Source organism: Populus euphratica, unplaced genomic scaffold (assembly GCF_000495115.2).
Source record: "Populus euphratica unplaced genomic scaffold, PopEup_1.0 scaffold55.1, whole genome shotgun sequence".
NCBI lineage: Eukaryota > Viridiplantae > Streptophyta > Magnoliopsida > Malpighiales > Salicaceae > Populus > Populus euphratica.
Genome location: NW_011499921.1, coordinates 743,786 through 762,288, shown reverse-complemented (window position 1 = coordinate 762,288; position 18,503 = coordinate 743,786). Strand labels below are relative to the sequence as shown.

At 27.9% G+C, this 18,503-nt stretch overlaps 1 protein-coding gene across 1 annotated transcript; it reads right to left on the bottom strand.

Annotated features, from left to right (window-relative positions):
* Positions 1–15,213: 15,213 nt before the first annotated feature.
* On the bottom strand, positions 15,214–16,440 carry LOC105135161 (senescence-specific cysteine protease SAG39-like). The gene is made up of 2 exons (XM_011039908.1): positions 15,929–16,440; positions 15,214–15,806 (listed from the first exon to the last, which is right to left on the bottom strand). Exons 1-2 carry the CDS (start codon positions 16,362–16,364, stop codon positions 15,214–15,216), a joined length of 1,029 nt encoding a protein of 342 aa, XP_011038210.1. The 5' UTR covers positions 16,365–16,440.
* Between the last annotated feature and the right edge of the window lie 2,063 nt (positions 16,441–18,503).

The window sequence follows — 18,503 nt, the reverse complement described above, 5'->3', positions numbered from 1 at the left end:
GTGGTTTTTTTAAAAAAATTATTATTATTGTTTTAAAATTTTTATTTTTGTTATTTTAAATTAATATTTTTTGATATTTTTATATTATTTTGATGTATTAATATTAAAATAATTTTTAAAAATAAAAAAATAATATTTTAATTTTTTTTAAATAAAAATATTTTAAAAAACAATTATTACTACACTCTTAAACATCTTTTTAAACATCCTTTTAATAATAAATGAAGCTTCACATGATATTAATTATTTTAACACCATGCATTGTCCATTGATTAAAATTAAAATGGCTAAGAAAAACCAAACCATCATATTGATTTCCAGCCAAGAATTAAAATTAGGAGAAAGAATAAATGACATTTTGTTTTTTCAATCAATCTCTTAGAAAATGATTTTTTTTCCCATCAAGTTTTTTCTGTAGTTTATTATTAGTAAAATCAAATTATTTTCATTTTAACATACATTTATTAAAACCATCAAAAACATCTAAAAAAACCATCAATTTAATATTTGTCAAGTAAAAATTATATTAAAAAAAAAAAAAAGCACTCTCACTTAGTGCCCTTTGAGGTGCGTCAAAGCTTGTCTTTGCGGCCATGAATCCACCTCTGGTTTGCCAAGGAGTTCATGAACAAAGCAGAATTTGAATTACAATTTTCCAAGTCAAGAAAACCGGCCAAGTCCCTTCATGGAGGAGGTCCTATTGCCTTAGTCAGTATACCCTACCATACCACTGCAAGGATCTCTTTTTGCAGCTTTTTGGAATCGTACTCAAAACCCTCCCTCAGCTCCCACTATCCACTCAAATTCTCCAATCAGTGCAAAATGTATTGGTAGGGCTCATAATTGGTGCAATATATTGCGGCGATTTAGCGTATAAAGAAACTTAAGGATCTTAAATTAAGAGTACACATACGTGTAAAATGATGTAAAGGGTGGTGGTCCCAAATTCCACGCATGGGATTTTTTTTTTGTAAATTAATGTTTTTTATATATTTTTTTTTAAGAATGTTGACATGCATATATCAAGAATAAATAAATAAAAATCTAAAAAAATATTTTTGATTGATTTTTTTTTTAAAAAAAAAGAGAGACTAAATTTGCTGGTAACAGGCTTGAACCAGTTCAATTAGGACTTACAGCTTTTGAAAAGCTAGTGCTGTAGGGTCACTAAAATGGTCTTGAGTGAGTTGTAGGCCCTCGGCTGTGCCCCAAAAAGGGTTTTCTTTTGTTTTTACTGACCAAGTTTCGTTTTTCCCCCTTCTGATTTTCAGGTATTTTTTTTTAAAATAAGTTATGTATACACTGAAAATAAATTGTTTTCAAAGCAATCTTAAATGCAGATCTAAGATTTGAATTTAAGAAATTAAAGACAGAACAAGCTTTCTTAATCATTTGACTTATCTCTTGGAATTATTAACTAAATCGCGAGGAAAATCTTGTCGAATAAGTCGTGATTCTAGAAAAAGGTGTCCAAATCTCCAAAATAAATTACTTTTTTTCTACATAATATTTTGAAATGAGTTGATTTCTAAATTCACCTCGCTTGTTTGATAAAAATAATACTTCTCACAAATTGTCTAGAATGGAATACACTCCTTTACTCAATAGTTTCATTTTAAAAGAATATGTATATATATATATATATTTAATTTTCGGTTTTTAATTTATACAAAGAAGGATATTAAATGGATTGTTCAAAGTGGTTAAGGTGCATTCAACTCAAGATAAGTTGAATTCATTTAGTGCATGACATGTTAATTATTATTTTTTAAAATTTATTTTTAAAATCATTACATTAAAATAATATATAAATATTTAAAAATTATTTAAAAAACAATCATGCCACAAATAATAACTTAACATTACTAGGGATGAGTTTTTTTTTTAATTAAAATAAATATTTAAGTTTATGTATATCTTGATTAATTTTATAAATTCTGATATTAATAATTATATAAATCACTAATAATTTTAAAAAAACTAAATTTATAACTATTTAAAAATAAATTTAAAATCTAATAAATTAAGTTACTCTCCTAATTAATATTGTGATGACTAATATTAGGTGGTGGTCGTGGATTTTATTAATAAGGTCGAGATGTCAACTATATTATTTTCATATGTATAGAATATAGCGGCTAGCTGGCTTGCAGAAAGATCGTGCTTGACCGGAAAGGACGGGAGAAATAGTTTTCACTAATACTATGGATTGCAATTAGAAATATCATGCATGGATCGGTGAGTGTTTAACAGTTTTTTATTTATTTATTTATTTATTTATTATTCAAATACATTAACATCTGGAAAAGGAAAGAAAAGGAAAGAAGATAGTTTCACCAACTGATACAATATTATTAATTTAAGATATAATTTCTTTTTTAATGGTTTAGGATGAGTTGACTTATCTTAACATTCAAGCTTAATTATTTTGCTAGGGTTCTAATTAAGGAATGACGTGTGCCCATATAAAAATAAAACATTTCCACGTGTTGAGAATTGAGATTAACCAAATTTGGTGTCTTAATTGTAAAAAGCAATCCAGGAATTATGGATCACACAACATAGAAATGCAATTAGGAAGTCATCTATTTATTTGAGGTATTTTAAAATACTCAATATTTAATTACCAATACCATTATCAGAAAATTAAAAAATATCTAAATAATGTTTTTTCAATATCTAGAGAAGATTTTGCTGGTATTGAAAAAAAAACAATGGAAATAGTGATGAAATACTACTATAAATAGATAACTCATAAGGTTTTTTTTTTATTACATCAACAATTTTGTCAGTATTTTTTAGCACCAACAGAATCATTAATGAAATATTCCAAATAAGCTTTTACTACCTATTTTTCATCTCTCGTCGCTGTTTATTTTTTTATAGAAAATTCAGTCGGTGATTCCGCCACCAAATTGCTACAGTTTTTTTAAGTTTTACCAAATGTTTTGGGTTAAAATATCCCAATGAATAGTCCAATGAAAATGTCAACAAAATATTAATTATGCTGGAAGATCTTTTTCTCAGTTATGATGCCTAAACAAACAAGGTGTTGCTCACAATAAACCCACGACTATAAATAGTGCAAATTTATATATAATAAACCCGTAACAAAAGGCATAGGAGGTGATATATATCCACAGCAATCTTAAACCATAAATAGTGCAAATTCATCTCTAAGAATTTATTTATATAAATTTCATAATGAACAATACTAAATAACCAGACATATGAGTTTTCACAATAGCAAATTCATATAAATAATGCATAATAATAAGATGGGTAGAATTCTATATCAAAAAATTAGGAAAAAAACATAGAAATAAATAATAAAAGATACTAGTAGAAAACCACTTAAATTCCAATTAAAGTACACTAAAATTAATAAGATGAAGTATGCTTAGAACATCGTCGAGGTTTTGAAGGTAGGGGAGGGGGAGAGGGAGAAAAAGATATTAAACCAGAAGGTCCAGAAGTGAGAGAAAAAGATACACTTATAGTTTTACTTAGTTGAACCCAATATATCCTATTTTGTTTTAGGAGTTGTGCACTTTTTTGATCTAAACAATCATTTGTTCTCAAATCTTTTTTTGTACTATTTTATTAAATTCTTGTGATGAATAACTTGACTTGGAATGTGGAGTGCTTAAAATTGAGATGATGAGGTCCTCTCTTAGTTCTCAGACCAGTACTTTAAACAAATTATAAACTCAATTTCTATTGAGTTCATCACTTGTTGTAGCCTTCAAATACACACATATATTCTACTAGCTATTTATTTCTTAGTTTTTTTTTATATATTTATCTCTTTTTTAATGAGTAAATATTTGTACTTACTTTTTTAAATATCATAAAATCTCTCAAGTTTTTGAGATATCAATAACTAGCAATTCTCCTTAGATTTATTTTAAAGCTAATAATCAATGTTTTTCAAGTTAAAATATACCTTTATGGTCTGTTTTAAAAAACTTTTATCACAAGCAATGCTAATTATCAAAATCCACTTATTGAAAACAAATACTAATCATAATTATGGATTGTATTCGTAACTCTCATAAATATAGTTTACATATTTTGATAAGTGAGATTATCATTAAAATGACTTGAACCGTAATTCACATATATTTTCATACTTGATTTGCAATTTCATTAATTTATGCTCTAGAAAAACCTATTAATATATCTTTAAATATGACATCATTAAGAAATAATCAATCAATTATACCTTTAGTTTGTTCTTAGAAACAAACGGTCATATGTATGGGCAACATGTGATCATTTTAAATAAAATTTATATAAAAAAATTCTTTTAAATCAATAAAAATATCTCTTTAACTAGAAAAAAAGAAAAGAAAAGTAGGGTTCATGCTCTTTACATGTGTGTTTATTTTATTAATTTAAAGGAGTATTTTTATGAATTTATATTGAAATCTCGGTGCTCATATTGCATATGTGATCATCAATTTTAATGAATCATTGTCTCCATGTATATCTCACTCACATAATGATAGCGACGAGTCACTCCGCCCCATACACTATTGATCCAATCGCATTTACAACTAATTTATATAAGTTAATTATATTTAATTCATATAGCCATTAGGTCAAAGAGAGGTTAAAGCCATGTGGAAATGTAGAACTTCAAGTACTAGTTGATATCCAAGAATAAGTAATTATTTAAGATTCTGATAGCATAAAGTTAAAATAATATTTTTATTTATTTTAAAAATATTATTATAAATATCAATATTATTAAAACGATTTAAAAATATAAAAAATATTTTTTAGTAAAAAAATTAAAAAAAATAATTTACACGGTATTTTCAAAAAGTATATAAAGCAAGCAGGCAACATGGTGCTGATGTTGCCAAATCGACACTCCCCATGTGCTCTCTATTTCACTTCTTTTTTTAGGGTTTAGTACATTTCAAAGTCATGCTGGAGGAATCCACGCATATACATGGGTTTAGATCCAAGTCGTTCGGGTATCAGGAATGAGAACGACTTGACGTTTTCTATTTTGATGCGATCCTTCCATGAATAATGGATGATTCGTTGATATTTCATACTACTCATAAAAAACTTTGTGCTAAAAAACCCAAAATTGTTCTGCTAAAGGTCACTTGAAATGAAATTTCAGGTTAGAACGCAATGTCAAAGGTCCCTACTAGAAAAGAAGTCTACTAATAACTAGTTAGCTAATTCATTATAAATAAAATAAAAATTTATTATTGATAAAACTCAATAATAAAATCAGCAATGAATAATTTTATATACAAATAATAAATATTAATTTTTTAGCAATGAATTATTAATTGCTAATTTTTTCAACAACAACTTATTCATTGATAAAATTTAGTTGCTAATTATATAAATCAGCAATGAATATTTTATTGTTAATTATCATTATTGATCAGTAATATATATTTCATTGTGGATCTGTTGTTAATTAGCAATGAGAATTTTATTGCTAATCCGTTGCTAATTTGTTCAATAATTGTTTTCTAAAGCATGAATTTTATAAATTGTTTTTTTCATTTATTGATTTTTTAAAATTATTATTGGATATTTCAAAAATTATAGATAAATATATAAAAAAACATAAATTAATACTAGAAATTATTTTATCAACAATAATAAGTTAAATAAAAATAAATTTCATAATAAAATTTTAAATCTTGTTAAACTTACCTTAAAATAGAGAAGTTATAATTTAATAAATATGTTCTATCATAAAGGTGGTAGTGTAAACGAACCAAAACAATATTAACCATCATAAAGTGGGATCGGTATATGGGGATTGAGGCTTGGGTTGATATATTGAATTAGACAAGAAATACATAGGTGTTGTCATTTTCGAAGGTACATATGATGACATAGATGAAATCATAAGTGCTAATATACTTTAATCTATATTTGATGCACAAGCTTGATATCTCATATTACTAAAAAATATTTTTATAGAAGTCATCTCCTATTGTAATAATAAAATATAACTATTTTTTTTCTTTATTTGCTCTTTCAATGTTTGAATTGCAAAAAAAATTATATATTAATTTGTGTTTTTAATCAATGAAATGATCAAACAAACTTAATGTGTTTACTAGAAATTCCTTTAATTCCTTCTTTTCAGTCCTCACTTCGTTAAAAAACTATTCTTTATATTAATTGTATTTAAGAGATTTGTTCTTTATTTTGGTCTTCACTGCTATAAAAAACTATTTTTTACTACATTAATACTCCTTGCATCTAATTAAGTTATGATGTGCATAAAAAGAAAGAAAGAAAGTGGGAGTTTTATTACACAATAGTTTAATAATTTTAAATTTATTATTTTAAGTGAAAAACAACAAAACAAAATCTAAGAAAGCACCAAAAATCTCCCTCAAAACCATGAAATTCTACTTTTCATAAAATCCATCTATGAAAAGAGAAGTCTCCTGTAATTTCATCAGATTTTCATTATATGTGGATTTTTGCATCCTTCGGCCATAATATTCAACTACCCATTACATGCATCCAATTTTACCATGCTAGTTGATTTCATCAACACATAATTATGTATAAAATAAAAATATATAATTTAATACCTTAAACTCTTTAAAAAGTTCATCTCTATCATGCTAGTGTTAAGAAATTAAAAAGGTAAATCAACTTGTAATGAGCAAAAATAGCATTGCAAGGAGACTAATAAGTAGAATTTTCCAAGTTAAAGTTCCATATTTATCATAGGCATTAATTATTTTGATGCCGCATGGATTAAATTGATGAAACACTAAAATAAATGTGGTAAAAATATCATTTTATTATTTCCCACCATCATTTTTTTTCTTCAGCTTTAGTAATCTAGAAGTTCTATTGAAAAAATAATCATTTACATTGTCAAGTAATATTGTAAAAATGAAGTTTTCATGCAAACATATGCCATAATTATTTTTTTAACCAACTATTAAATATTTATTTGACCAATAATTTGTTACTTAAGATTGACACATTAAATGAAGAAATACTAACAAACTAAAATAAGATTATGCCTATCTAATCCATGATTGTTGAATTGCACAACATAAATATTACAACTTCTCTTTCAAATAGGTGCAGTACAAAAAAAAAAAATTGGAGACAAATTACACCATTATTATCAAATAGAGGTTATGATTTAATGACCATACAATTTTTCTATAAACCAAGTTATCTTCTAAAATTAATAAAAAGTTTTAAGCTATATTGACAAACTTGGAGGACTCAATATGCACAACCCAAAAACTTGACAACTCCAAATGCAAATAAGTAATGTGATGTGATGATGGGCTCAACAATCTAAAATTAAAAAAAATAAAAAATAAAAATGAGCAAGAATATTAGTGTTAAGAAATTAAAAAAGTAAATCAGTTTGTAATGAGTAAAAATAGCACTGCAAGGAGACTATTAAGTTGAATTTTTCAAGTTAAAGTTTCATATTTATCATAAGAATTACTTATTTTGATGCCACATGGATTGAATTGATGAAACACTAATATTAATATGGTAAGAATTTCCTGCAATCCATTGTTCTCATATTGTTTTGGTTAAATTTCTGTTCATAATATCCCCTGAAAACAAATCACCTTTTCCGAGCTTGGTAATGTGAGTTGCATGAGATATATAAGGCTAATTCTACAAGAAATGTCATGACATGAAGATGACCTTTTGATGCCTTATTATAAAGTATATGTATGCAAATAAGATATGCAATTGGTTAATTTATGGATGAATGGGTGAAAATGACAATCACAATGTTTTTTGTTAAAACGAGGAACAAAAGTGGTCGTAAGGGAGAAAAAAGGTTTGACTTTATTTATTTGTAAAGTGAAGAGTCAAGAGTGTAAATTTTCTATTCAAAATAGGATGAGAAATATAAAAAATTAATGATAAATAATTTCACTCTCTTTGCTCTACTCTATTTAACACTACTAAATAAGAACAATTTCACTAGGAGATGTTGATGTTGAAGAAAATGAGTGGAAATGATATATTATGCAAAAAATTATTGATTAACCAAACATCTTTCACAGCACACGAGTAAAATCCAAGACCTAACTTTTACTTACAGGCCTTGTCATACATTACCCATATTTCTCCTCTGAAAAACCACACACGTGCACCTAGCAAAGCAAAAAAAAAAACCAAAACCCCTAAAAAAAATGGAATCATCACATAACCATGAAGATAAAGAACATTAAACTAAGAATTAGAAACATCAGTATGTGATGACATCCATATTTAACAAATTATTTAAAATAGATTTATAAAATTATTCTATAAAATTAGTTAATAAAACAATAAATATTTTCTCTAAATTACAAATACAATCTCTTAAATATTGATTTCTAATTATACCTGCTATCTTAATTTGTCACACCATATTTGTTATTTACAAGAAGGAATCCTTGTAAGCACAGATTGACTAGAGAAAAAGTAAAGAAAGTGACAAATGATGTTTTTGAAAAATGAAGTCTTAGGAGCATATATTCATGGAGAAGAATTTGCAAAAGCGACAATGATGAGATTTTTGGAGAAGGAACAAAAATGAACATATAAGTTAGGGTTCTTTCATTCATGAAGAAGAATTTGCAAAAGTGACAAAAATGGACATATAAGTTAGGGTTCTTTTGAAGAATGAAAGGAATTTTTCTTTTGAGAATGGTATTTGTCAGTTGTGTGAGTTTTTTTTTTTTTGCAAGGAAAAAATGGACCAATTAATTATTAACACGTCATTATTATTTATTGTTTTTGTAGAAAAGTCAAAATATAATCTTTTGTTTTTAACATCAACGAACTTCTTGAGTGTAAATTTTGTGTAACTATATTAGCAATGAAAAATTTATTATTGATTCTTAATATATTAATTTATTTTTTAGTATCAAATTTTGTGTTGCTAAATCTGTTGCTAATATTAAAAAATTAATATATATGTAATCCGTTATTGCTAAAGTTGCATCTGAATTATTATATTACTAACATCCAATGCTAATGATCACCTTTTTTAGTGGTGGATAAAGGACTTATAGTCAAATCAACAAACAACATATAATAAAAAAAGAAAAAACTAAAGACTTAAAAATTCTAAAAATTATAGATAAACTATAAAGAAAATCCTAATCTAATAAATCTTAAATGTCAGCAATAATCTTTCAATAACATATAAAACTCTTTAAATAATAAGTTAACTAATCTAACTAATAAAGTTTAAATTAAAAAAATATCTCAAATATAATTAAAAAAATATTCCAAAAATAATTAGAAAAAATAATATTCAGAAGTAATTTAGGGATTAAAGCAACCTCAAAAAATTATAGTGAGTTGACTATTTATAAAAATAATTTTATAGAACGTGCTTATAAAATTTCTATCATATATAATAGTTAAATTTAAAATTATGCTTATTTTACTCATTTAACTTGCCCATTTTTTTTGTTTTTTAATCTAAACTTGTCAATCTAGTTTACCAATACATCCACTAGATATTATGTATGAAATTAATAATAACAAGGAAAAAAGGATACATATACAATATAACAGGTGAAAATTATAAGAAAACTCGCATGCCACTGGTTACAAATAATTAAGCATTTTATCGCAATATATTTAACCTAAGAGAACTATGGCATTATAATCCTTTATTTCACTATCAATTCATAAAATCCTTTTTTCCTTAAACTCTCAAAATAATATGATGATTAAATTTGTTATAAATAATGGTGCACAATTTATATATAAAAAAATCCCTTTACAGCATTTGGGCATGTTCAATCATCACCCCATGGTATTGGGTTCAACCTAAATAACATGGTTAACATCTTAAGTCATTTGTGGTAACCATAAACACCTTAGCCTAAGTGGTTATACCTTACCATTTGAGTCTAATCCAAACGACTAGATCTTTTATCTTCGCTTATAATTTTTTCCTCTTTAATATGCATACCCTGAACATTCTTTCAAGTCTCGAGGAGTCAAAATACAATGCCATACATTGCCAGCACCCACAAACCTTTCTATACTTTTACTAATAGACTCTTTACATGTTTAAAATTTTATACAAGGTTGGCACCATATTTTCTAGTTAATTGTGACAATATAGACACACCCTACGTTCTATGTAAATTAGGCATCTTCTTTCTTGATCAAAAGCTATTTCCACCCAACATGTCACTAACATTCACTAACCTCTCCACTAATTACATTGATAGACACTACAACAAAGGGTGGGCACCAACATTTCCACCAATCAATTATAACACTACTTTTTATATCCCGAGAAGAGATTACATGACTAAGATCTATAAATTCCTTGAGTCATTAGGTTATAAGTTATGATGCTTAATAATTTCACTCTTTAACAATTATTGCTTATATTTTCTCTCAATTTTCTCATGTATCTAATGACTTAAGCATCAGAGAGTTTTTCATTCCACAAACAACTTGTTTTTCATGAAAACTTCTAGTCATTGTTCAAGCCTATCCAGTAAGCTTAGACACAAATTATAGCATGTGGAAAATCCTTTTTTTTTTTTTATGTGAAGTTTTCTTATGACTTTATCAATGCTACTATCTATGAAAGACTAAAAAAAAGGCAAGCTCTCACATTTCACCTTTCACTAAAACATTATTTCTATGACTAATAAAACTCTAGGATAAAGGAGAGTGATTGTTCTCCCCCAAGTCTTCAATAATTCTCTAACTGAGTATAGGTGCTCCATAATATTATATAAGCGATGCAACTATATTTTCACACTCTTTCTCTTACATAACAACAAGCTCCTATGTATGCATCGCTAAGTGTGCAATAATGATTCTAATTCTCTAAAGAGGCAGAGCAACATAACATTTGAGCGAGTACCGCTTACATTTTTATGCTTAAAAAAAATTACACCTATTATTTTCACATAAAACATTCCAAACATGGATTTTGTCACCATCAATCTCCATCCGAGTCTCACTCATGCAGCTTTCATAAAAAAACTCAAGCATGAGATGAGATCTATAAATTTATAAGATCTTAAACACAATCCCCGCTAAATAGAAAAATCTTCACTTTATTATAGAATGTTGCATACTTGACTCTATAAATATCGTGTCTCTATAAAGGCTAGCCTATACATATACAAACTCCCGAGAGAACATACAAAATGTGAAAAGAATCTTAGAGCTTATCACATAATACAATGATGCAATGTGCAAAGTTCTTCCAACAATGCTTTGAAGATCTACATGTACATGGTATCATAGCCTATATCTTTTATTTTTATAATCTTAGCTCCAAAATTATCTCCCGCTTTAGCATAAGCATAAGCATTCTAACTAAAAAAAAAATTACCAAGCTTTTTGTCATCATACGACAAAAAGTTATTATTACTATAAGAGTTTATTTTTGAAATTTCAATGAGAAAATGATCAATGTTAAAGGATTCTTACCACCAAAGCCTTGATTAATGGAGTTTATAACTATTTTTTATGGGAAATGTTGTATACTCTATCTAATAGAAATCTTCTCAATATTAATTAGGTAATAAAAAATTATATTAAGATGAAAAAAGTTAGCCTAACTTGACAAGGTCACCTATCTTTCCACTTAGTAGAGTCTCATTAACATCAAGTCTTCCATTATAGCACAAAAAAGAACACCAAAAAACAGATACATGGTCACTTGCCATTCTCTAACTTCTTAATCACATCTTTCACCACCACATATGTTGTGGTATATGTGATCATCACAAGTTCTGTTTGTTTACAATTACCTATAGCATGACATTTGAGAAATATGATGTCCTGAAAAAGAAGATAGAAAGATTGATAGCCTATATTTATTAACTTAAGTATCGAATAGTTTCTTAATTTACAAGAAACTTGTTTTTTCTAAAAAAAAAACCCTTTATCACCTATTAAGCCCAACACCTAGTAAGTCTAAACACAAAACTCACGTGTCTTGATCTAGGATCACAGCCATAAAAAGTTAATTTTTATGAGAAGTTTTTTCATCATTTCATAAGTAAACTCATAAAAATATCACTGTTTATATATAATCATTAATTAGCATAACTAAAAAAATTAAGGATTTTTTTCCATCCTTATTCCTCATCTTGCCTGCAGGAAAGCTTCCAAAGCAAATTTCAATCGAATTTAGTGATAAGACGCACACAATACAACAGAAAAAACAAGCTTCAATAGTTTTCACCCTTTTTAACATACTTTAATGTAATTTATTTTATATCACTATTCATCACATTCGATAAGTAATACTCTACTTGCTATGCCAATTAAGCCGGAATGAAACTGTGATTTTTTTTCCCCTCCAAAAAAAAAATAAAGCCACATTCACAAATAATTAATTAATCGGTCGATCTACAGATAATTTATAAGCAATTGTTCTAAGAAGTTATTCCATCGAGGTGGCACGAGAAGACGCCGGTTTTGTATCATTTCTTAGCACGGTGTTAATCTCAAAGAATGAAAGAAAGGTTTGGAACAATATATATAAATAAAATAAAAAGAAAAGAAAAAGAAGAAGAAAATGCAATATTCGAACAGAAACAAAGTAACTTGAAAGCAACAATGTCTCTTGTGTTGGCTTTGAAGTGTTGCCATAGGCCTGCTAAAAAAACAAAAAACAAAATTATTAGTAAACAATATGGTAAAATCATAAACATGGCTTTTTGTTCTTTGTTTCGGTGTCCATGGGATGACAATTCTCTAAGATCGTGATTGGCGCAGCAGTTGTGTTACTGTTTGTTAATTTTTATTTTTTTAATTATTTTTAAATAGTTTTAATAGGTTGATATAAAAAATAAATTTTAAAGATAAAATAAAATATTATTATAATATATTTATATAAAAAACACTTTTAAAAAATAATAAAATAATATATGCTGTGACAATCAACATTAGTCTAAAAATTTATTTAGAAGGGCGGTGGTTGTTGTTTTTTAAAATAATTTTTACTAAAAAATATATCAATATAATATTTTTTATTTTTTTAAAATTATTTTTTATATCATCGTATTAAAATATTAAAAATTATAAAAAAAATTAATCTAAAATAAAAATAAATAAATTTTACTGTAGATGGGTTTGGGCCCAATTCCATAAAGTTTCTTTCATTCTTGCCTGTAATCACAAATGATTGCTCACATCAAATTTGAGAGCTAGCCGCTCTAGATTTGGGTTTATTTTATTTTTTATTAGGGCGTAGCAATTCATCTCAAGGGAGGGGCCTGAAAAATTGACCTTGTTAGTGGTGGAATGGAATTTTGCTGATTAAGAAACTTTCCTAAAGCATGGCTTCTTTTTAAATCAACTAATTAATTTAATAAAAAAGAATTATATCTCCTAAAACATCTTCATGATGGCATGTAGGACCCAACTGCTAAGAAAAACATGTCTTGTTGGGTGTCAATAATGCCGCACCGAAAAGTAATTAGTAATTAGTAATTAGCAACCATTGATCATCTGCTTTATGTGAAGGCACCAAATAGGCCATTGACTGGCCGCCGGGAGGAATGTATTGAACCCTTTTTGGGTAATTATAACTTGAGAAATAGTTGTGTAAAATCGTTTACACTGCCGACTCAATCGTAAATTCGTTGATGCTTTTTATTTTGAAATATATCAAAATATTTTTATTTTTAATATCATCATGTCAACATCATCGTAAAACACTAAAAATAAAATTAATTTAATATGTTTTTTTAGGTAAATATAATTTTAAAATACATCCAAATACTCAATATCAAACAAGCAAGAACTAAGCTTAGCTAGAGGATGGCTTGACTAGGAAGGTTTTTATCCCCATAAATTAACAATATAAACATCTAAGCAAGAACTAAGCTTAGAGGATGGCTTAAAGTGGAGCTATAAGGGGGGCATAGTGTATGATGCTGCAAATGGCTGGTCCGGCCACTTGAGTGGCATTTAATAAAACTTATAAAATGCGTATTTTTATTTTTATTTATTTCCTTAATTTATAGGGCAAGATATAACCATGAAACTTGCTGTGTTGTATTGTGTTGTCCTCTTTAGCAGCCCTTGTAATAATTTGATTTTGCCAAACTCTGTTCTTCAATATCACGATGCCATGCGTTTGTTAGGAAGCCAATTGATTAATACACTACCCCTTTTTATGATAAATTATTTAATCTTATTTGCAAGTGAATTTAATTTTTATATTATTATTTAGATTTTTTTAAATAATTATAAAAAATAATATTTTTGAATTTCCTTCTAAATGGTATGTTTAAGATAATATCTAAGAATTATTATAGTGATTACTTTTTAAAATGTTTTTTATTTAGAAATATTTAGAAATAATATTTTTTTTAATTTTTAAAATTTAGTTTTAAATATATTAAAATAATATAAAAATATAAATTTTTAATTTAAAATAAAAAAACTTAAAAAAATCTTTAAAATGCAAAATCAATGCTATTAGATGTTATATTTTTTTTTTAAAAAAAATCATGTCATATGAATTAAACCTTGACATCAATGGGCTTGAGCCCACCTGTTAAATAAACGCCAGTTTCTAATTGGACCTTTGTGCTAGCTTATTCCTGTTTTCAAGCGGTGATGGATTTTGAAATTTGAACTTTCATAATGCAATGATGTGATCTTGAAAGTTGAAAAAGTCAAACAACTTTACGACACTGAAAGGACAAAGCCCCCTCACGCTCAATCGGGTTGGTAAAGGACATCCGGGTCCAGAGGAATGCAGCTGAACCTGCCGTGAAATGGTGGCACGTGGCGGAAAGTGGAAGCTCTGTAGCCGGAAAGCTTCTTCTGGGTTCTTTTTGGATAAACAGGCTTCCTCCATGCCTTTCAAGTTTCAACAGACAGCAGTTAAGCATATTGGGCTGGGCTTTTTAGAAGGCCGGGCCTCCTTCAGAAGAGTGACATGGGCTGTACAAAGTCCATCTTAAAAATCTTGGTTTGAAATAACATACGAGGAATTATTCTTCTCCTCTCCCGCATAAATGAAAATGGATCGTCAATATTTTTTTTATATATAAAGAAGCACAACTTAGGATATACTTCATATATATATATAAACAAACATTAATCATAACAGAATTCATAAATTCACACTCCAAGAGAGATTTTTACGAAGCTTTTTTATACATGAAAATACAGATGCATGGGACAAGGATTATGCCTCAGAAACCATGGGTATATGCTTGAACCTTAAGCAGTTGGATAAGAGGAGTCCATGGCTATGCCACACAGACCTTCTTCGGCATCGATGTCTCTCTGCATCCTTATGTATCCTGCCTCGCCCCAGCTAGTGCCCCATGAATTCTTGAAAAGCCAATATTTGGTACCGTCACTAGTTTCTCCATAGCCAACTGCTGTCACGCCATGGTCCAGCTCAGTTCCACACTGTCCTGTGAAAACACCACTTGAATAGAATTGAAAGTCAGATCCTCCTGCATCAATGGAAACAGAAATTGGCTGATTGGCCACGGCCTTCAACAATGCTGCCTCACTGTTAGCCGGAACACTTTCATAGCCAGTTATTTTGGCTATGTGGGATGCCTCCTTTTTTGAGTTGCAAGTCCCATCTGCTGCCTGGTAAGGGTAGTTAGCTTCAGATGTGATGCCATGGTTCTTGATTATGAATTCAAAACCATCTTCCATGAGACCACCCTCGCATCCTTGATCCTCACCTTGGGTGTCGCAGTCTACAAGCTCTTGCTCAGATAGGGAGACCAATTTACCTGTGGTAAGTTGATTGATGCCCTCGGTAGCTGCTACGGTGGAAAAGGCCCAGCAGCTGCCTGTTTTTGTTCCAAAAACAATCAGCATCAATGATAACATTTATACATATACAAGCAAGATCTAGTATTAAGCATAAAATCAGAGGTGAGGGGGGAATGCTTGGAGCAATAATAGAGCTTACCACACTGTCCTTGGTCCTTGATAGGAGTAACTGCACCTTTCTTTCTCCAGTCCATGGTGGCAGGAACAGCGGTAACATTTTCATACTCGAATGATGTTACTTTCATTGGCCTTGTCTGAAGTGGCCTCCTATAGCCATTACGGGCGATCTTGAGCTCTTCATTGGTTAGGTCTGCAAATTTATTAACACTTAGCTTATACGGTTTGTTTCCGGCAGTATTGAATGATTCTATGTATTCAACATTGTCCTTGAATATCTCGAACCGTCTTTCTTTCTCTGCAGCATCTGCATAGACCTTTCCAAAAGTTGCCATCCATTGCTCATGCCTGGCAGACATGGATGGCTCTTGGAGCTCACGAGGAGTAACTTGGCATGCCCACGTTCCCAAAATGAGGAAGATTGCAAAGAAACATTGCCTTTTGCATATGGAAGCCATGAATTATCTATAATATGTATAAAACTTGTATTAATTTGGAATGAATGATGTGCACATACGCAGCCGATCTCTATATATAGCATGCCAATGTTCCTATTTGATTGCTTTATCCACTAGTTTTGGAAAATGAAGACATCTCTGATGCCTGGACTAACCGGCAAATTGCAAATGATTTAGAAGGCCAGGTAGCGTTCTGTGCAATATACTCTGTTTTTTATGTTACAAAACAAGACGAACTAGGAGAAAATGTTTTGCGGTGATGTATTTATTCAGAACTCAATTATAGTTGAGTCTTCAGTTTTGGCAGGATCTTGGAATCTTCATTAAACTGTGTTTAAACTAGCAGTAAAATCTTTTATTGTTTCTAAAGATCTCGTGTTCTAGCCTTCTATCAGATTAAAAAAAAAAGAACCGTGTTCAAATTGTTAGGCAGCTTATTGTTTTTTGCGGTGATGTATTGATTTGAAAGTTCAAGAAGGGCACCTACATTGAATTGAATAGTTGATTAATGAAATGAAGAGGCTGTTTGTGATTTAGTAGTCTTTATTGTATATTTTAAGATATAATTTATATAATTTTTTAATATATTAAAATATTGATATTTTAAAAAATAGACACCTAATTTTGCCAAGTGAATATTTTCTACGGTGACTAATTTGTATTTTGTTTAAATCTCAACATTATTAAAAACCTTGATTAATAATAATACTTAGATAATGAATTTAATTTTGAATTAAATATTAATACTGATACTAATTTAATTATTAATGACATAAGAATTACAAATATACACAAAAAAATAAAATAATTACTCCATCAGAGTACTGTTATTGCAGCGGCTACTTTGTTTTGGTCTCGCCGCAATAGAATAACAAAAATTTATGTGAATTTTCACTCTTTTGCTGACTTCCTATCAAGAATCCATCTCTTGCTTTAAAGAAAAAGAAAAAAAATGAAGAATCATGCTAAAATATTGAATAAGGAAATTGAATAGATCAAATTAATACTTAGAATAGAGAGAGAGAGAGAGAGAGAGAGAGAGAGAGAGAGGGTTAAGAGATGTAGGAATGGAAATCTTTATTATGAACATGCATATGGTAGATCAATTCATGAAAATTATATCAAAATCCCTTTTTCTACCTATAGAATTAAATTAATCTCTAAAGTGTATTAAAACATATCACCAGCATTTCTTTTCCAATACGTTTTAATACAAATTAGAGATGAATTTGATTGTGTGTTTGTGTGTGTTTCTAAGCAATATTTTTTAGTAGCACAATTCTATAATATACCATCTTACTTAGCAATGACTTAGTTTAAATCGGATTCGTTTTTAAAACATATAACTAGGATTATTAGAAAAAGTTAATTTATAAAAAATAAACTAACTAGGATTATTAGAAAAAGTTAATTTATCAAAAATAAACTTAAAAAAATTATAAAGTAAAATTCTCAATCTTCTAAAAAATAATAATACTTAAAAAAATTATGAAGTAAAATTCTCAATCTTTTAAAATAAATAAATAATAATAATGAAGACCAAATCATGTGGAAAAATTAAGTGAAATAATATAATAAGGAATGAAGTTGATAAATTAAAAAAATAAAGAATAGGATAAAAAGACAAAAAAAAATGTAATTAAAAGAATGAGAACTAATTATAATAGATAAAAAAAATCAAAGGATTAAATAAAAAATAATTTTAATTTTATAAATTATTTCAAATAAAATAAATAATTAAAAAATTGAACTAATTCTTAAAAAAAAAAAACGAACTGAAAAGGTGATACAAAAATATAAACAATTTCATGTGGGAATTGAAGAGAAAAAAAATAAAAATTATAAATATTAAATTAGAGATACGTCATCCATACGCATCAATCAGATATAAAAAAATACCAATAAAATTTCAATATCATTCTAAAAATTAGTATTTGAGTGTTAGGAAACACCGTACTAGTCACTTAAAGTTGATGGACATTACCCATATATTAAGGAAAGAAATACATAGATTAGTAATTTTTTATAATGATATTTATCTTTATTAAAACACTATATTGTCTTTCAATGCACTTGATTGTAAAAAAGAAAAACCATAATTAATATAAGAAATAGTTTATTAGCTTATGAAATCTAGTT